The following is a 20,315-nucleotide window of genomic DNA, read 5'->3' as shown; positions in this document are numbered from 1 at the left end:
GCTGTAACCGGAAAGCTCGAATTTGGCGATGGCGATTACGTGGCGATGATAAATTTGAGGGTTAAGGGTTATTGTGTAGCGCCACCGTTGTCGGGCGCAGGTAATCTAAGACGTGATTTAGCGTGGCAGATAAGGGCCGTATTTTTTGCCGTTATTGTTTTGGGTGAATTATAAGCATTGACGTTAGGAAAATATTGGACACGTTAAAACATTGTTTCATATTTGGCCTCTTCCGTGGCCAGCGATGGAAGGATTCGTGATGGAGTGATGTGAAACGAATCAATTAGGTTTTTTGTTTTCAATGCAAACTAACTGTTATTTGTTTCATTTGGTTTAGGATTTTTTTAAACAAGGTTTGCTTATATTGGAGAAAATTATGTCCAAAAAACAGTAAGCTTCAACTGTTTTTGAACTAAAATTTTCTCCAACAAAGGCCTTAACTTTGTACTTGATTTCATATGCTTTGTCGAGTAGGGCAATCTTGATGTAAATTTGTTACTGTAAGCTTTCACCCGTTAAAAGAAAGCTCCTGTACGAGATGTGGTCAAACAGTTTGGATGGTACCATCAATCTTGCAAAGGACCGAAATGTGTCTTCCAAGTGGAAGTGAAAGAAATTGAAAGCCAAAGCCTCGCATGGATCTAAAACTTACACAACAAACTCCTGTGTGAAAGGATCCTTGAAAGCTATACGTAATCAGTAAGTCACTGAAAGCCAATCGAAGAGCCACCAAGGTAGCATACATTTTGATTAATTCGGCTCATACCATGGAAGCCGATGGGTATTTTTATGCGTATTGGTTCTCTCTATCGCAAGCTGTCCTGTCGCTGTAGTTCTTTAAACAACGTCGAACTATATTCAGTTCGAGGCAACTGGGTCATCTAATGGTATACGGTGCTAGCTCCCGTAAAAGTCGAAAGTTGTCCCATTCTCATCTGAACTGCCGTTTGCGTAGTAAAAAGAACATTACTATCCGGTTACGTAGCTCTTTAAATATAGACTAATGAGTAAGTCTATAGGTCTCTCTTGCTATACATCGAAACTAAAGCAACCCATAAGAGATACTAATGCTCTGATGAGCTAGCATTTCGTGCGTCAAATTTGGCCGATATAGCCGAGTTAACCCCTACAAAGTATACCTTCGCTGGAATGCACAAGTTCCACTGGCACACTGGCCGACGTTCATCCAACGAGATGCGCCCCACAAAATGACTAATCACGACACCAAATCTATTCTTAAAAATAAATCCAATCAATGCGTCTATTTACGAAATCGTTTACGAACAAAACCTTTCGGCGGACAACTGCTTCCCACAGCAACTGATAAGAAACAGGGGGGAAAACATCTTCCTTACGCGCTTCGCACGACCTTCCCGATAGAAACAAACCACTCTTCTGGCGAGACTGTCGTTCCCGATTTGGCAAGGGACTGACTGACTGTCCCGGGGACTTACATTCACGGGAACGCACGCTTGCGGCTGCCGACCGAGCGACTGAACAACTGATAATGCTGATAAGATGCGAACGTTCATCCCAACGGGCACGTTGATCGTGTGGCGTAGCGTGGTGAGCCGCCGGGCAGCCGATCGCCAGTTGTAAATCGCCATCGGACGCATTAGCTTCAATTGGCTGGATTGTGTTGTGGCCCCGAACCATATTCACCGTGTATACTTTGTGTCTGTGTGTGTGTGTGTGTGTGTGTGTGTGTGTGTGTGTGTGTGTGTGTGTGTCTTTGTGTGTGAGTGGTGGTTTTGTATTGACGATCGCATGTGAATGACGATGGCCAAAGCGGTAATCGCTCTATTGTGGATCAATTTGATCTGCCTTATCAGTGTGGTAGTTTGCACCCACGACGGTATGTAGCAACGTGGAGCGCTAGCGCCCGTTTTCGCTCACTTTGCTCACTTGATTTTATTTTACAGCCTGGCCCAACAATGGTGGCCGCTCGATCGTGGATCAGGAGCTCGGCGAAAGCATGCTGACGAAGCAGCTGTTCGCCATCATCGATCTGTACAAGGAGGATGATCCGGTCGGGCTGCCGGACGCGTCCATACCCGACCCGATGCCCATCCCCGAGATCCGGCAGTCGTTCTCGTTCGCCAAGATGCATCTGCGCAATGTGCTGGCCCGCGGCATGTCCCGCTTCCGGATTCGCTACTTTCACACCGAGCTGAGCCGCATGTCCGTGACGGCGCTGGTAGCGATCGACGAGATCACGGTCAACGGTAACTACACGATGAGCACGTTCTTCAACCGGGCCGAGGGCCCGTTCAACGTGGTGATGCGCAACGTGCTGACCAAGGCGAACGTTTCGCTGGCCGTCGAACGGGACGGCACGCTGCGCACGAACGACATCGAGCTGGACATTGCGTTCGACGACATGGCGATGGACTTCCAGAACCTCGGCTTCATGGGCAGCATCTTCCAGAGCGTGGTCAACTCGGCGTCCAATCTCGTGTACGACACGATGAAGCCGTTCATGCTGTCCGAGGCGTACACGAAGATCCGGCACGAGGTGGACAGCCGGATGCTGAACATTACGGTCGAGAACCAGTTCACGCTGCCGAACTCGATCGCCCCGCTCGACATGGCGATCGGCGAGATGCGGCGCATCGTGCGCAACAAGGGCCTGGATCCGTTCTTGGTGCCGGACTACAACAATACGGCCGGCATCTTCGGCATGCAGACGTCGCACACGTGGATCAGCGGTGGGTCGAGCTTCTACCGGTACGGCGACATCTCCATCACGATGCAGAACAACACGGCGACGGTCGGTATGCACGTGGCCACGCAGCGCATCGTCGGCTCGACCCAGTGGACGGTGTCGATCGGGCGCGGCATGCTGTCCCATCCGGGCCGGGCACAGTTCACGGTGGAGCACATACGCGTCGCGTTTCAGATCGAGCAGCCGCTGAACCTGGGCAAAAAGCTGAAGCTGCGCGACATCCAGCTGGAGCTGGGTAACATCCAGGTCCGCAGCGATGGGGCCGGTACGTTCGATTACGTGATCGAGGCCGCGGTCAACATACTGCCGAACGTGCTGCGGTACCAGATCATGGATGCGATCGAGAACCCGCTGCGGATGCGCATCCAGGAGAAGCTGGACTGCATCAATACGGAGGCGCTGGTGCGGAAGTACGCGCTCGAGTACGAAAAGCACGGTATCGATATCGATTTGAAGGATTTCGAGCTGTGCGAGCAGCAGGTGCCCGGGCCACGCGGGAAATAGGGAATGATTAGTGAAGTGATGTAGAGCAGATTGAATTGAGGTTTAATTAATAAAGAGTTCTATTCGCTTCGAAATGGTTAACGGCGGTACCTGGGTATGTTTACGCTCGATTCTTTTCGATGAAGTCATCACGCAGGATATAACGTAGATATAATGGATGATTTTGTTGGATTCATAATAATATTTTATTTTGAAGTTACCTAAAGCATAGTTGCTACTCCAGCCCACTCAAAAGCCCATTTCACCACTTCCGTCCCTAGAAGGATACGACGCAATTGGTGTTGCGATCTGTCAGTGAGTAGAATGCAGCAGCGCTAATAGCTGCGGACAGCGCACTATTGCCATGGGGCAGGACCGCAGCACATCGTAAAATGTTGAGTAACCTATGCAACAACTAATGCGCCAATGCACATGATGCTTACATGCTTACATATTCTGAATGAATATATTCTAGATATTATATAGTCGGCGATGCGTAATGGTTAGAAAAAAGAAAGAACAGAATATGGTTCCACTGTTGTGTTTTAAAGTTACTCGCTTAATTTAGACGTCACGAACGCAAGCAAGCGCGCGCTCACACGCACTACACTCTAGCGGTGCTTCACATCCGTCCATCCTTCCTCATCTGGGCCGGCGTTGCTGCGGGGGGGAACTGGGGGAAAGGTGCCAAAAAGGAAAACCAAACCAATCATTAATCGCGGCTCCACCGGAGTGGCATGCGGACGGCTACACTTACCATTTTCCTGAGCAGGACGTGCTTCGCGCTGGGGTCGATCCTCTTTCTGCTTGGGTGCCGCATCCTGCCGAGTGTTGCGCCAGGTATCCTGCCGTCCTTCGTCCCTCGGTCCCCGACGGTTATCGTCGGCATTGTCGGCCGGTCCGCGACGCCACGTATTGCCCCGCTCGCCACCACCACGTGGACCACGGTCATCGCCACGGCGATCATCACGGCGATCATCACGGCGATCATCACGACGGTCGTCACGGCGATCGCGGTTGAACCCGCCACCCGGACGATCATCTCGCCGGGGAGTGCCAGTTCCGGCTGGTGCATCACCTGGACCACCACCACGGCGAATCGGACCACGATCCTCGCGCTCACCACGCTCTTCGCCACCACCACGACGAATCGGTCCACGATCGTCCTGACCACGGCGCATATCGCCACCGCGACGCATACCACCAGCACCACCACCATCCTTCTCGTGATCTTCCGGTCCGGTGCGCCACTTATCTTTCGGGCCAGTTTCTCCGCCCCGTTCGCGAGGTCCCGGTCCGTACCGGCCCGAACCCTGCCAGACGTTCTTCTTCGGCTCGTCGGCGGCAGGATTGGCGGGTGCTGCGGCTGCCGGTCCTTTGCGCCAGCTTTCCTCGGGCTTCGGTTCGGCCGGTCCCGCTGCAGGGCGGCGCTCACGGCGTCCGTCCGCTTCCTTCATCTGCTCCAGCTCTTCCCTTCTTCGGCGCTCCACCTCCTCCGCAATGGCGAGCTGCTTCTCCGCCAGCTGACGGTTCTTCTCGTCCTGTATGCGCCGCTCCTCGGCACGCCGCTCGCGCTCGATGCGGTCCGCCTCTTCCTTCTGCTTGCGCAGCTCCTCTTCGATGCGACGGCGCTCCTCCTCCTTTTCCTTCAGCCACTTCATGCGGCGCTCCTCGCGGCGCTTGACGACTCGGTCGGCCAGCCGGCGCTTACGCTCCTCCTCCAGCGCCTGGTTGAACTGCTTCAGCTTCTCGGCGAACTGGTTGCCGCGCTCGTTCTTCAGCTGCTGCCAGTAGACGTCCCGGTCGGGCAGCATGCGCTTCAGCCGCTCCTGGCACGCTTCCGCGTTCTTGCGCTCGGCGATGGCCGCCTCGATGCGGGCCGCTTCCTGCTTCTCCCAGAACTCCTTGTCCTGCACCGACCGGTCCTGCAGGTACTTCTCGATCAGCGGGATCTCCTCCAGCCGCTTGGCCCGCTCGAAGTAGTCGATCTTCTTCTCCTGCGTCTTCAGGTTGTTCTCGTGCGCCTTGCGCTCCTTCAGCCGCTCCTCCGCCTCGCGCGCCGCTATCTCCTCCGTGTTCAGCTTGCGGATCTCTTCCTCGTCCAGCTTCTTCAGCAGCTTCTGGCCCGTGGCCGTCTGCTTGATCTGCTCGATCTTCTCCTTCATGTTGCGCTCCTTCATCATCTGCAGCTCGTTCTCATGCCGCTTGCGCTCCCGCTCCTCGTTCTCCGCCTCGAGACGGCGCTGTTCGGCCAGCTTCTGCATGCGCACCTGCTCCTCCTGCAGGCGCAGCTCCTCCTCCTCGCGCTCCTGGTTCATGCGCTCGATGTACTCCTTGCGGTCCTCGATCTTCTTCTGGCGCTGCAGTATACGCTGGTGTTCCTTGTCCGCGTTCTCCTCGTACTGGTGCACCATCTGGGCGCGCAGCCGCTCCCGCTCCGCCTTCTTGCGGTTCGGGTTGATCGTGGCGATGGCGCGGTGCAGCACCACCGACATATTGACCAGCTGCGAGCGGATCTGCTCCGACGGCATCGACTGCAGCGTCGGCCCGTCCGGATGGTCCTCCCGCTGGCTCTCCGACAGGTCGGTACCGAAGTGAACGCACTCGTTGCGATGATCGATCGTAATCTGCATATCGTTGTGGCGCACACAGTCCACCAGGATGCGCTCCAGATGATGGTAGTCGGCAAACTTCGCCAGCTCCAGCAGGCGCGGGAACTCGATCGTCTGGTATACCTGCGAAATTTGACGCACCAATCGCACCAGCGTCACGTCCTTCAGCGCCTGAATGTACTGGCCGTACACCGAGTTCGGGTCGGCCTCAATCTCGTCCACAATCTTCTGCACCTGATCGCACAGATTGAGCGGATCGAACTCCACCTCCAGCAGTTGGTAGAGATGGCGGAACTGGGGTGCCGCCAGCTGCAGCACGTTCAGACGGATCAGCTCCTTCAGCAGCAGTGCACGGGACGGCGATTGCTGCAGGCCGAGCAGGAACGCCAAACGCTGCGCCTTCTCCATCGGACTCTTGTCCGTTTCGATGAACCGATCGAACTCCGGATGGGCCGATGGCAGCGGAATGGCCAGCGTGGCGATGAGCACGTGCGTCGTCATGCGCTGAATTTCCTCCGCCGTTACGTTCTTCTTCATGTCGCGCGACAGCTGGAACAGTTTCAGCAGTGCCGACGCGTGGAACAGCTGATTGCCCGCCTTCCAGAACACCATCGCCAGCTTGGTGTAGTACAGGGCCATCGTTTTCGGCAGCGGCGTCTTCTTGCTCAGCTGCATCAGCCCGTGGATGTCCTCGATGGCCTTGTACGCCTCCAGCCACAGCTCCATCTGGATGGCCGAGTCGAGCTGGTGCAGACGCGTCTCCAGATTCAGCTGCTGCGTTTCCGGCTTCGAGATGGTGACGTTCGCCGTCTGGGACGACACCTTGCAGATGTCCTCCAGATGCTTGCGCAGCTTCTCGCACAGCTTGCGGAACTCCATCTTGCGGTTGTACTTCAGACAGAACTGGAACGCCATCCGGGCAATGTCGTGGTACAGCGTTTCGCAGTGCGAGTTCACCTTCAGCAGCTCCAAGCACTGGCAGTAGCTTTCCCACAGGAACTTTACCCACGGCAGCAGGATCGTCCGGTCGGAACGGTCCTGCGCGTCCTCACCGCACACCGCGCTCATCAGGATCGATTCCGGCGTCGCCAGGTTGTCCAGATCGTCGATGTCCACGGTCGCCTGGGACGACTGCTGCTGCGCCTGTTCCGTGCGCTCCTCGGCCATCTTCAGGTAGCCCCGGATCACGTTCTCCAGCGAACCCACGTTCACCAGCTGGAACATGTTCCGGTACTGGAACAGACCCTCCTTGGCGATGTGCGACTTCTTCAGCTCCACGCACAGGTCCAGATACTTGAACATGACCGGCTCGATGATCGATTCGGACCAGTTGTAGTTCCATTTCTTCGCCCGGAACACCTCCTGAAGGGTGTCCAGGGCACGCGCCTTCTTGCCGACATCGATAAACTCTGCAAAGAAAAATGCGACCAAAATCAGCCCGGCACAAACAAACACACACACCGATACGCCTCAAAACGTGGACATTTGACGTGTCGTCCATATTGGAATTTGTACAGGCCCAGCCGTCCCGTTCCCTTTCCACCACGCACACACGCACACGCACGCACACTCTACTTACCGTTCGCTCTTTTCAGAGCGTTTTCCGGACGTTGCACGTATCGGGACATTTTACATTCGTTTGCACTGGATTGCTACTCAATGGATGCTGATTTGCAAACACTTTTTCGGCACGGCGAGGTGCGTTTGATCGCTTTTTTACGGCGAAAGTTGCAGACCGTTCGGTCACACCGTATGAATCGCGTTTTTTGACAAATCGCGAAAGAAGGAGGGCAAAGCAACAGCCGGTGACGTTATCGAACAAGATGGCGCAATCAAGGTGGATTAAAATATCAGGTGGTGGATAAGGGCCTTTGGGGGGTCGCCATAGTTGAGGGACTTTACGCCATTTTAAAACCGTTAACCATTGGTTTCCGCACACAAAGCTTAGCAAATAGACAAGATTTCTTTGTTATTATGTGCATTTTTGTATGTCTGTTGATTTTATCAAAAAAATGAGATATATTAACAAAAGATTTGATGATTTGTTTATGCACGAAATTTAAAATAATGTGAGTAAGAGTTCTAATATCACGTAAATTGTCCATGAAGCTCGTAGATAATGAGAAATCAATGTGAAAATTGAAAAAAATAATGATTTCTTAGTTTTTATCATCAAAAATGTCGAAAACACAATAAAATTTAGAATAAATTGACGTAATAACACAAAATAACACACTTTAATTTATGCTTTAATGTTGAATAAGAACTCGCAAAGTCCAAAATATATTTTTAAAGAATATTTAATCGAAAAAATGGGGTAGATAAATTATATGACCAATTTAATAAATGTAAACAAAGTTTGAATCGTGTAGACCTTACGTCAAGTGACGAATTGTCAAAATGCACTAGAGTCCACCACCTGATATTTTTAAATCCACCTTGGGCAGGGCTGAGACTGGGCCCATGTCGGTGGTAGACATGGGCAAGAAGAGCGGGAATCATATGGTTCGCTCGCTCCCATTAATGAGCGTGCGCTCGCCGCTCTTCATTCCAGAAAAATATGATTCGCCCGCTCGCATAAAAAAATAAAACAAAATCGTTTGAAATTAGTTGCTCCGAGAAAAAAATCTAAATCTATAATACTGTTGGGCTTACACGGAATGTAAATAGCCGCAAGTAAAAACAACAAATATTTTTATTGTGGTTAAAACTAAAACTCAAATTAACGTTTTATTGAAAAAAAACATCACAAGCTACTGTCGTCGACCCACACTGCCTATTCAAAACACACGTATAAAACATCGTAGAGCGCGAGAAAAAACTGCCTAGCTCGCGAGCGCACTGCCTATCCAAAATCCATGCAGAAAAAAACAGGGTAGCTCGCGAGCGCACTGCCTATCCAAAATCCATGCAGAAAAAAACAGGGTAGCTCGCGAGCGCACTGCCTACCCAAATTCCATGCAGAAAAAAACAGCCTAGCTCACGAGCGCACTGCCTATCCAAAATCCATGCAGAAAAAAACAGGGTAGCTCGCGAGCGCCCTGCCCATCCAAAATATGTAGCGAGAAGAACAGGGTAGCTCGCGAGCGCACTGCCTATCCAAAATCCATGCAGAAAAAAACAGGGTAGCTCGCGAGCGCACTGCCTATCCAAAATCCATGCAGAAAAAAACAGGGTAGCTCGCGAGCGCCCTGCCCATCCAAAATACGTAGCGAGAAGAACAACGTAGCTCGAGAGCGCCCCTTCTCTTCTCACTACGTATTTTGTCCAGGCAGCGCGCTCACGAGATAGCTTGATCCTCTCACTATGCATGTTGGCGCTCGCGAGCTACCCTGTTTTTTTATGAATGGATTTTGGGCCAACCGGTCGCTCGCGAGCTACCCTGTTCTTCTCGCTACGTATTTTGGATGGGCAGGGCGCTCGCGAGCTACCCTGTTTTTTTCTGCATGGATTTTGGATAGGCAGTGCGAGCTACCCGGTTTTTTTCTGCATGAATTTTGGATAGGCAGTGCGCTCGCGAGCTACCCTGTTCTTCTCGCTACGTATTTTGGATGGGCAGCGCGCTCGCGAGCTAGACTGTTTTTTTTTTTTGCATGGATTTTGGATAGGCAGTGCGCTCGCGCTTAGTCTGAATTTCTTCGCTGTATTCGCTGCAGGAAACCAGTTATTACGATAAAGAATTACTTACTTACTTATCCGGCGCTACAACCGCTTTGCGGTCTTGGCCTGCCTCAGGAGTGTCCGAAACCGCTCACGGTCTCGCGCCTTCGTCTGCCAGTCCGTTATCCCGGCCTTAATGGCGGACGCCTTTACGCCATCTTGCCACCTCAGTTTAAGCCTACCACGCCTCCTCTATCCTTGTGGGCAGCCTAAAAAGACTTTACGGGCTGGTTCGTCCGTTTCCATGCGTACAACATGGCCAGCCCACAGGAGCCTGGCAAGCTTGATACGCTGCACGACAGTGAGGTCGCCGTACATCTCGTATAGCTCGTCATTATGGCGGCTCCTCCATTGTCCTTCCACACATACGGGGCCAAGTATCCTTCTGAGCATCTTCCTCTCGAACGCGGCTAAGAGGGCTTCGTCAGATTTGGACAGTGTCCATGTCTCAGAGGCGTATGTGAGTACTGGTACTATATAGGTACTATATAGTCCCAGCTTCGTCCGTCGCGACAGGTTCTTTGAGGTGAACTGCTTTTTCAGGCTGTAGAATGACCGGTTGGCAGCCAGCATCCTTGCGCGCAACTCAACTTCCATACTGTTGTCGTTGCTGACCTTTGACCCAAGATAGGTGAATTCTGGGACGACTTCAAAAGTGCGTTCACCTATCTGTACATCACGCCTACGTAGATTCGGATTATTTATTGGTAGGCCCGCTGATGTTGCCACCATCAGTTTGGTCTTTGCCTCGTTTATCTGCAATCCGAGGTTCTCTGCCGCCTGCTAAAAATAAAGAATATTAGTTGTTTTGTAATAGAAAAAAAAAGTACTTCAATTGCCTTACGCTATGTCTTTTTTTTATACAGGAGGACGGCTTTGCCTTATAGGTTAAAGACTCACTATAATAATGATTTAAGTAACATTCGTTCACAGAGTGACATTTTGTTTTTCTTCCTGCCTGATTATTATTTCATTCCTGCTAAAAAGATCATTATTTCATAAATGAAACGGATGAAAAAATGGGGAGCACAATTAATGAAATGGAAACTCATAAGTGATTGTTTTGCTCCCATTGAAGATGTAAAAAATGTGAATTTTTGTGTATTGATTTTTTCTCGCCATTAACTCTATACTCTATTATTCGAGAACAACCTGCATTAATTAAGTAATACCTCACGGAAAATATCACCTATATCTCCTGTCCAATTAAAGGTATGGCTAGCGCGAGCGGATGAATCAACGATCGCTCGTGATTCGCAGTAAGCAAAAGAGCCAGCTCGCTCGAATCGTCGCAAAGAATCATTTTGCCCATGTCTAGTCGGAGGGTAAAAGTAAGGCACAGCCCTCTACATTACAAAGGAGAAGCGTTACATGCCTTGAAACATTCCCAAGCAACATTTTTATTATAGCTGTGTCATCCACGCGACCGACTAGAGTACATTATTAAAAAAATATGTTTAAAAAATGGGATGAAAATAAAAGTTTTGTTTAAAGATTAACCAATATCAAGGAGATTAAATTCTGAAAGACAAGTAATATGCATGGTTTATGAAAAATAGTCGAAAAAAGTTCTCAAAAACTCTTGAAGCTTTAAATTGGAGTAACATTTCCCATAAGTAGAAAATAAAAAAATATGTAAAATATATTTAGTAAAGTTAAATATATGACATGTATTTATTATCTATGAAATATACGTTTCTGGCCACTTTAAATCATAATTACATTTAGTTTAAAGCTCCTATTATAAGGGCGATGAATAAGGTTAATAAATGAATTTACACATTGATTATAATTTCAATATCATAGTTTTAGCAATAGTGGGCTAAGAAATGTGTAAGCATATTAATGGTTTAATTGTTTTGAAAGTAATTCTTAAAGTGGCTATAACACTAATGAATATCAAAAAAGTAAGGTAATAATGATTTTTTTTTAATTTTCATGAATTATCAATGAATCTAAACCTTATGAATGATTGCTGAACATTCATCAGGTTTTGATTATTAGACATTATTATCTATCAATTTGCTCATCCACGACGGTTAAAACAGGCGTTCAAAAAATACTGCTTGGGTTTGAGATAAACAGGCGTTACGCGTAACGCTAGCGTAACGTAGAGGGCTAGGCCTTACTTTAACCCTTTTACCAAATTGTCAAGTCATCCCAGAAATAGACGCGAACGTTCACGCAACTTGGAAGCTTTTGTAGCATAAATATAGACGCAAACGTGCGCCTGCTGTTTATTGGATCGGTGACGCTGTGGCGCGAAGTGAAAGTCTGCCTCGAAGTGACTCATCGGAAGTGAAACAATTGGAAGCAACACGGAAATCGCTGTTACACACTCACACACGTACAGCCTGAACAACAAAGCCATCGACAATGGAGTTTCCGAATTTGGGCAAACACTGCTCGGAGCAGTTTTGCAACAAGTTAGACTTTCTGCCCATGAAATGTGATGCCTGTGGTGCCATATTCTGGTAAGTGAGCCAGCCGGACCGAAAGCGTTTGCTGACGAAATATGCGATCTGGATCGCGTCATGCAACTAAAGGTTTCCTCGCCTTCTTTTGTTTGCAGCTCCGATCACTTCAGCTACAAGGACCACGCGTGCCCCTCGGCCTACAAAAAAGACGTCCAAGTGCCCATCTGTCCGCTGTGCGGTGATCCCGTACCGACGCCGCGCGACGTATCGCCAGATGTGACCGTGGGGGCCCACATCGATCGGTTCTGCAAGTCCGATCGAAAGAAAATCTACACCAATCGCTGCTCGTACCGCAACTGCAAGAAGAAGGAACTCATCCCCGTGAACTGTAGCGTGTGTCGATTGAACTTTTGCCTTAAGCATCGCCATACGACCGATCACGACTGTCAGGGACCGGCGGCAGGGCAACGGAATCTCGTGGCCACAGCTGCCATTCAGCGGCAAAGCACCAAGCCTGTCTCCTCCTCAACCGGTCTATTCTCAGCGTTCCGGTCTGGCGCAACCAACGCGCAGACTGCAGCCACCAGTAGAAGCAGCAACGCGGTCAGTAGCACCACCACGAACGAACATATTGCGATCGTCCAGGGCGGTATGTCAGAGGACGAAGCGCTAGCACGTGCGATCGCCCTGTCCATGCAGGAGGAGGAGGAACAGCAGGCACAGTTGCGCCAGCAAAGGCGCAATCCGTCCAATACGGCGCGCGGCATATCCGTCGGAAATGGAAGCGGAACCGGTGCCTCAAAGGATCGATGCAATTTGTCGTGATGAAGACGCTGGTGACGATTTTTGTGACCATCCCATTCCAGCTGTTACCGCGAACCGAAGACAATCAAAGTGCGCTGCCGGACTACTTCTACTCGAGCCGAAGAATGTAATTGGACGTGTACGGTTAAAGCATGCTGTGTGATTTGTTGTTATGGATTTGTTTTGCGTTTTCGGATAGAAACGATTGTAAAAGACACGCTCACGCTTTCCTTTACCCACCATCTCCCCCCCACTCCACACACACACCGTTGACGGATTGCAGCGCCACCAAAAAAAACGACGTTGAGTTAGTTGTAGTTTTTCCCTTCACGAATACAATTATATTTATGCATATTTTAATTCACATCTTGTTGTTATTCGATTAACGTCCTATTTTGTCGCACTCTGCCGAACGGTCGGCCGTGTGTTCGAAATGGCTGGCGGTTTGTTTTCCTCTTCAATTCTTCTTATACTCGATCCGTTCCACCTTAACGTCGTCGCCCACCAGCTGGTACACGTACGTCACGACCGTCGTGCTCTGGATGTCCATCAGCACAAAGGACGGAATGACGGCGGTGTCCAGCGGATTGTAGGAACCGGTCGCCGAACCCGGATTGATGTAGAACTTGTTCTCGTGCTCGTACGCTTCGAACTTGTGCGTGTGGCCCGAGATCAGTATGTCCACGTCGAGCTGCCGCTGGATGAGGGCGAGCGCTTCCGGGTCACCCCACGGCACTACCTGGTGGCCGTGCGACAGCCCGATCCGGAACTGTCCGACCGTCACTACCTTCTGCTCCGGGTAGTTGGTGTTTTCGTCAAAGTCTCCGCGCACAATGTGCACATCGTTGGCGAGCGTTTTGAGATAGTCGTACGATTCCTTACTGCACAGGTTCCCGGTGCAGAGGATGTGATGGATGCGCCCCGGTACGAGCAGCTTCTTAAACTTGGCCGGAACACTGCTGCACCGGTGGGGAATGTGTAGGTCACCTAGCACTAGCACCAGCATCTTTGCATTTGCTTGCGAACGATCGTCTATATCACACAAACACTAAACGGACGAAAGAGAATAGTGGGGACAAGTGGCTTTTGACTATACGATCCGCCCGGAAGGAATATGTGGGAGGGCGTACGATAACAGCACGGTGACGAAGTAGGGCTGATAAGTTGTGGATGTAAATATGTGTGTTGTTTTCTATCCTGCCAATTGCTGCAAATTAGTTCTTGTTTTTTTTCCCACCTCCCTTCTCATCACATTGACCAACCTTGATTTAATGCAAGTGTACTCTGTGAACGGGCCCCACAAGAAAAAGCCTTTTCGTGTGAAGCAGCATAATTATCATTGTTTTTACCATATTGCCGATAAATTGACCAACTAAATAGTTAAGAAACACGTTATTCCGGTCCAATTAAAAAACCATAATAATCTTCAATTCAAAGTTATTATTCTAAAAATGGAATTGCAAACAACCGCTCTACCTTTGCATACAACCCTGACCGGTGCTGCTGTCAGCTGTCAACAAACGGCCTGTCAAGCAGGAAAGCAGCCACGTTCGGTCGCTGTTGCGAGTTTGTTGAGAAGCACCATTTTTCCCCGGTAGTGCCGCCTAATTTTGTCGATTTTATCGGTGAAGCTAGGCATATTGTCGGTTCTGGCAGTGTGTTTACGATGAGTGATACCATTAGCTGTACGCCGGAGACTGCGACGTTCGAGGCGCCGCAACTCCAGTTCAACGAGGATGGCTGGGGTAAGCGAGCAGAAATCCGTGTCATCCCGCGGGGGTGAACCGTGGTGAAGGTGTTTAACGCATATTGTCTGTATTCTTCCCTTCGTCAGGTCCGTGCGAGCTGCCGGATGCGTTCAAGGATATTCCTTACCAGCCGTTCAGCAAGAGCGACCGCTTAGGAAAGATCAGCGACTGGACGGGCACTGCCCAGACGGACAAGAAGTTTTCGAGTGAGTGCAACATAACCTCAACTGGGTGTAACTCCCGGAGAAAAAATGTTTCCATTTGTTTGCCAATCCATTGAATGTGTGTCCAATTTGTAGATAAGTACGCGTCGCAATTCGGTGGAGGTAGCCAGTACGCTTACTTCCACGAGGAGGATGAGACGACATTCCATCTGGTCGATAGTGCGCGGATTCAGAAGCCGCCGCACCAGCGAGGTCGCTTCCGCGGCAATATGCGTAACAACCGGTAAGAGAGCGGCGAGTCGCGTAGAGCTGTAAGAAAATGAAAGCTAATTGTGGGACTATTTTGATCCATTTGTAGCTCGGGTCGCGGTCGCGGTGCCCGCGGTGGCGTGCAGGTCGGTGGCATGACGACCCTGTCGAAGAGTGCAAACAAAATGCGCGACCAGCGTCGCGGCACCACCCGCAAGTGGGGCATGCGTGGGCCACCGCCCAAGATTCGCGATGCGTCCGTGACGGTGCGCCCGGACTGGGTAACGATCGAGGAGATGGACTTCCCGCGGTTGGCCAAACTGTCGCTGCCGAGCGTGAAGGAGGGCGAGGATATCATGACTTGCGGTACGCTCGAGTACTACGACAAGACGTACGATCGCGTGAACGTGAAGAACGAGCGGCCGCTGCAGAGCGTGGACCGTATCTTCCACACCGTCACGACCACGGACGATCCGATCATCCGGCAGCTGTCGAAGACGCACGGCAACGTGTACGCGACCGATGCCATCCTGGCGACGATTATGTGCTGCACGCGCTCGAACTACTCGTGGGATATTGTGATTGACAAAATCGGCGGCAAGCTGTTCATGGACAAGCGCGACAACACCGAGTTCGATCTGCTGACGGTGAACGAGACGGCTAGCGAGCCGCCGCAGGAGGACGGCAACTCGCTGAACTCGCCGCGCAATCTGGCGATCGAGGCCACGTTCATCAACCACAACTTCAGCCAGCAGGTGCTGAAGAGCGGCGAAAAGGAGCCGAAGTACAAGTTCCAGCAGCCGAACCCGTTCATCGGCGACGACGAGGACGGTGAGGTGGCCAGCGTGGCCTACCGCTACCGCAAGTGGGATCTGAACAACGGCATCACGCTGGTGGCCCGCTGCGAGCACGACGCCGTGCTGAAGATGCCCCAGGGCGACACCCAGTTCCTGACGATCAAGGCACTGAACGAGTGGGACTCGAAGATTGCGAACGCGGTCGAGTGGCGCCAGAAGCTGGACACGCAGCGCGGTGCCATCCTGGCGAACGAGCTGCGCAACAACTCGTGCAAGCTGGCCAAGTGGACGGTGCAGGCCCTGCTGGCCGGTTCGGATCAGCTCAAGTTTGGATACGTCTCGCGTGCGCACGTGCGCGACTCGTCCAAGCACGTGATTCTCGGCACGCAGCAGTTCAAGCCGCAAGAGTTTGCGAACCAGATCAACCTGAGCATGGACAACGCTTGGGGCATTCTGCGGTGCATCATCGACATCTGCATGAAGCAGAAGGACGGCAAGTATCTGATCATGAAGGATCCGAACAAGCCGATGGTCCGGCTGTACGACATCCCGGACAACACGTTCGACTCGGACGGCGAGGGTGAGGAGGGCGACGATGGTGAAGCGTTCCAGCCGATGTACGGTTATTCGGCTGCGGCCTCCACGAGTGCTAATGTGACTGCCGCACAATCCAACACGTCCGCGACTGTGCCGGACCAGAGCGAAAAGGCGAGCGCTTAACAGGGAGGCTCAGGCAGCTCAGTTTCATTAGCTACACACGAACTAAAACCATCTTCCTTCTCCGCCGCACACCAACAGCTTTGTCGGGGCGTGGGAGACGAGCAATAGTGAGTGAACGTTCATAAAGGTATTCAAATTTAATAAGAATAATCATAATAAAAGGATGAAAACATCCCGGCCTCAACATCGGCTATGGGATAACCAAAAAAAAACAATCGAAATGTTGCAATTTTCTCTCTTAAAAAGGAAAGAACCTTGCCTTTGAAGAGACCGTTCATATGAAAAACAGAAAAAAAAACACTTATCCACTTGAGTGTATAACAAAACAAACTTCGAAAATTAAGTACACAATAAGTATTAATTTGCGCTGGTGCGCGCGTCTGTTAGCGAAAGATTAATCGCACTTCTACACTGACCCGCGACCCGCACTGTTCCGGCCGAGCTGTTCTCGGTAAATAGATTATAAAAGCGCGTAACGCATTGTGGCATAAATTACATTTCCCAAGCACATAAAGTACAATTTATTAGGCCGCTTTTAGACTCTTTTCGACCGACGAAGCTTTCCTTCACGCTTTCGGTTGGCAGGGTGAACAAAAACTGCTGCAGCCGCAACCAGAAGACAGCTTTGGCAAAAGATTAATTGCAGTCCTTCAATCATAACGCATATGCAGTTCGTTGCTCTTTAGAGAGTGAAAATTTCGAATGGAAACACAGAAAAAAATCGTTACTATTACGAGGTGTTTACGCAACACTTAGCTAAACGCTCGCTTAGTTAATGCTGGTATGAGTAGAAGTTTCAACTACAAAAATTCAAAATTCAAAATGTAATGGATCCAACATGAAAATGGTTTAAAGTAGATACATAGTGCTAAATGGTAATGCTAATTAAATATAATGTAACGAGTTAATGATTAATAATCGAATAGAAACGCAACAGAATCCATTATGTGAGAACAGACAGATAAATTTAGCAGCGCTTTAAGCTTTACGTCTTACGGATTGCATACATTTAGGCGTCTAAAAGATGCGATATCTAAACTACCACGGTTGGAACCATAAAGTGAAGCAATTGTAATAAAATTATCACAACAAGACGCCAGCTAAAACATAGGTTTAAAAAGTGAAAAGCAGCGTGAAAAGCCACAAAAGCCCGTCAAATGCCGTCCGTTGACGTCTTCCTGCCGTGGATTAAACTGATCCCGTCGACGCGGGAAACCATGGTTTCTCTTTATCGTTCCATCATCGTCATCATCATCATCATCACCGTTGTCGTAATTGACGCTACGCAGTGGGACGCCTTTTCATCACTTTTCACTCAACGCTCCCAGTGCGCGACAATCCTCCCAGTACGATGGATATACGCTTTCGCGGCTTGTCGGCAGCTGGAAAGGATTTGGGCCCACCATGCTAAGGCCAACCTCGACCATTGTTCGGTACGGTCCCACTGGGAAACAGCGGACAAAGCCTGCCCCGTTAACCACAACAAAAGTCTCGCCAAGCTCCGAGGTTTCGAGAGCTGAACACGCGGAACGGCGCATCAAGTGCGCTTTTCTACGGGTGTAACTAGAGGTGATTCTGGAGGTGTGTGTGTGTGTGTGTGTGTGTGTGTGTGTGTGTGTGTGTGTGTGTGTGTGTGTGTGTGTGTGTGTGTGTGTGTGTATGTGTGTGTGTGTGTGTGTGTGTGTGTATGTTTTTATACGTGCCCAGAAGTAGAAAAAAAAAGAAAGCTCCCAAAGCTCCCACGTGTTGACTCGCGCTGGAGAAGCACCATTTCGAACCGGAAGTTTTACAGCTGTTTGCCATTTGATGGTTGCGGCGTATTTGTGTTGTTTTTTACCCCCCGACCCGCTGCCCCTTGCAGTATTAGCACCAGGGAAAACAGTGAGCCATGGACAGCAAACGGAGAGCACTGAGGACACATTCCACGAGTATTTGGAGAGTTAGTGCGGAGTGGACACACAAAACGGTGCTACAAACACATGCTCTCCGGCGGATGGAACAAGCAAACGATTGTATGCCGTACATTCATCCTCGCTAGAAGGGTCGCTACCACACACACACACGCACACGCATGAAGAGATGCGAGAAGGATTACGAAAATAAAAGCCAAACAAACCAGAAAAAAGCCAGCCACGATCTAGCAAGCCATGGTTGGTGGGGTTGTGATGTGCGGAAGCACCCTCCCCGGTATGTAAACATGACGGGCAAGATTAATGATTAATCATCAAGATTCATTCCCGGGGTGGATGTCCTTTCGGTTTTTGTCGTGTTGGTTTTTTTTTGTTGATTTTCTCCCCCTTCTTCGTTTCGTTCTTCTTTCTTGTCCTACCATATGTGCTTTTTCTTTCCCGCGTACGCGTATGTGTAGGGGAAGGTAGGTAAAGACGGACACTGCGGGTAAGACTAATGCGGATCTTAAGCTCTGTAACTTGCATTGTTTTTATTTTAGGAAGTTTTATTACATGAATGAATTGTCGTGATTATAAAGAGAAAAAAACAAGAACAAGAATGAAATCAATAAAAAAGCTTGTTTTTTCTCTGGTGGTTTAAACATCCTCATACCAAAGCAGGAAAGACGAAGACTCTGTCGTAAGAAGAGATGGACACCGAATTTATTGATTTATTTTACTTCTTATATCAATGAATAGAATCTTATGAAAAGATTTCATCAAATAACTTAAATAATGGAATTTACAAGACATAAACCATCCAGCAACTAGAGAAAGCATGGATATATGCGAGAAAGGGCACGCCAGTCAAAATGGTAGCCATTCGTTATGCTATTACTCGCTCGACGCTGATGAGGCACACTTCACTAAATTCAATATCTTGTCACGACTTGTACAACTTTAAGCAATAAAAAGATGATGCATTGATACGACATCGTGCAGGCATATATGAGAGATTCTCTGGGATTACCAATATCATATAGTTGAATGTTGATATGGTGGAAAAAATGGCTTTAACTATTAACAAGTCCATCAAATAATACTGGGGACGTGGACTTTTCGTGGAGTAATTTCCTACAGCGAAGTTCTAGACTGTTGTTCTGTAAGCTGAAGCAATGTCAGCTGTCTGTGCGCGATATGTCAATAATGCTTTAGTTTCTGCATTATTCAAGGTGTTATAAGTGGTGCTTACAATTCCTAAATTAACGAATGAATGAAACATCGTTGCAATTGGTCTAGAATTTGTTTATGTACGTACCATGACGTGGAAAGCAATGGGATATGTTAAAATACTATGAATCTCTTCAATGTAAACGTTTTCTATAGGTGTCCATCTGACCCTTTATGGTGTTCATCTTTCCCATATCAAGGTATCCGTCTTACCCAAATATTTCAAAACTGCACGAAAAAAACATGCTTTTAATTCATGAAAAAACACAAAAATCGATAGAAACATAAAAGATTCAACACATTTTCTGATAAAACATGAGTGTAAGATAATGTATGCACATTTTAATAGTGATAGCATTTATATATTTTTACCATTTTCCTTAACGCGTCCGTCTTTACCTACCTTCCTCTATGGTTTGTGTATTAAAGCTGGCAGGAAGCAAACCGGATGGAATACACGGAAAGGGAAAGCAATGTTTCGTCCAGCCAGACTGAGCGTGTTCACTAAACAATGTTGGTGCATGTTTGTTTTTTCTTCTTCTATGATTCGTTTTTCTCCCTGGCTTACCTTCCCCTCTTTCCCGTGCCCAGCAGCACCTTCCAAGGCTGCAGAAAGTAACGGTAAACCTCCTGCTTTTTTGTTGCAACCCTCCCCACGTACCAAGCTGGTGACAACGAAATGTAATACGAAATACGGCCCATCCGGTATGCTAGAAGTATGCTAGTATGAAACCAAACACAAAAAAGTGAGTTTAATGGGAAGGGTAGAAGAGGAATGTTTTTTTTTTTACGGTTTACTTGTAGTTTTGTTTTTGCT

General features: G+C 49.2%; 5 protein-coding genes across 7 annotated transcripts; 3 read left to right on the top strand and 2 right to left on the bottom strand.

The window, feature by feature from the left end:
- The first annotated feature begins 1,380 nt into the window (after window positions 1–1,380).
- LOC1273626 (uncharacterized) lies at window positions 1,381–3,303 on the top strand. Of its 2 annotated transcripts, XM_061640564.1 has the most exons (3): window positions 1,563–1,692; window positions 1,731–1,855; window positions 1,923–3,303. In XM_061640564.1, exons 2-3 carry the CDS (start codon window positions 1,774–1,776, stop codon window positions 3,227–3,229), a joined length of 1,389 nt encoding a protein of 462 aa, XP_061496548.1. In that variant the 5' UTR covers window positions 1,563–1,692; window positions 1,731–1,773; the 3' UTR covers window positions 3,230–3,303. The 2 variants fall into 2 exon arrangements, with proteins under 2 accessions (XP_312626.5, XP_061496548.1); XM_312626.5 differs by having other exon boundaries at window positions 1,381–1,855.
- Window positions 3,304–3,390: 87 nt separating this feature from the next.
- LOC1273627 (eukaryotic translation initiation factor 3 subunit A) lies at window positions 3,391–7,625 on the bottom strand. 2 transcript variants are annotated; one of them, XM_312628.6, is made up of 3 exons: window positions 7,400–7,625; window positions 3,966–7,229; window positions 3,391–3,881 (listed from the first exon to the last, which is right to left on the bottom strand). In XM_312628.6, the coding sequence occupies exons 1-3, from the start codon at window positions 7,446–7,448 to the stop codon at window positions 3,820–3,822; spliced, it is 3,375 nt and encodes a 1,124-aa protein (XP_312628.6). In that variant the 5' UTR covers window positions 7,449–7,625; the 3' UTR covers window positions 3,391–3,819. The 2 variants fall into 2 exon arrangements, with proteins under 2 accessions (XP_312628.6, XP_061496547.1); XM_061640563.1 differs by having other exon boundaries at window positions 3,391–7,229.
- A 3,939-nt stretch (window positions 7,626–11,564) lies between these two features.
- On the top strand, window positions 11,565–13,061 carry LOC1273628 (AN1-type zinc finger protein 2A). Its single transcript, XM_312629.6, has 2 exons — window positions 11,565–11,954; window positions 12,053–13,061. Exons 1-2 carry the CDS (start codon window positions 11,857–11,859, stop codon window positions 12,720–12,722), a joined length of 768 nt encoding a protein of 255 aa, XP_312629.5. The 5' UTR covers window positions 11,565–11,856; the 3' UTR covers window positions 12,723–13,061.
- Window positions 13,010–13,816, bottom strand: LOC1273629 (vacuolar protein sorting-associated protein 29). The gene has a single exon (XM_312630.4). It carries the CDS (start codon window positions 13,705–13,707, stop codon window positions 13,159–13,161), a length of 549 nt encoding a protein of 182 aa, XP_312630.2. The 5' UTR covers window positions 13,708–13,816; the 3' UTR covers window positions 13,010–13,158.
- Window positions 13,817–13,922: 106 nt separating this feature from the next.
- On the top strand, window positions 13,923–16,540 carry LOC1273630 (eukaryotic translation initiation factor 3 subunit D). Its single transcript, XM_312631.6, has 4 exons — window positions 13,923–14,446; window positions 14,536–14,655; window positions 14,749–14,896; window positions 14,972–16,540. The coding sequence occupies exons 1-4, from the start codon at window positions 14,368–14,370 to the stop codon at window positions 16,377–16,379; spliced, it is 1,755 nt and encodes a 584-aa protein (XP_312631.3). The 5' UTR covers window positions 13,923–14,367; the 3' UTR covers window positions 16,380–16,540.
- Window positions 16,541–20,315: the final 3,775 nt, after the last annotated feature.

Source organism: Anopheles gambiae, chromosome 2, assembly GCF_943734735.2.
Source record: "Anopheles gambiae chromosome 2, idAnoGambNW_F1_1, whole genome shotgun sequence".
NCBI lineage: Eukaryota > Metazoa > Arthropoda > Insecta > Diptera > Culicidae > Anopheles > Anopheles gambiae.
Note: the sequence above shows the minus strand (reverse complement) of the source record. Positions and strands in the feature narration are given on the sequence as shown.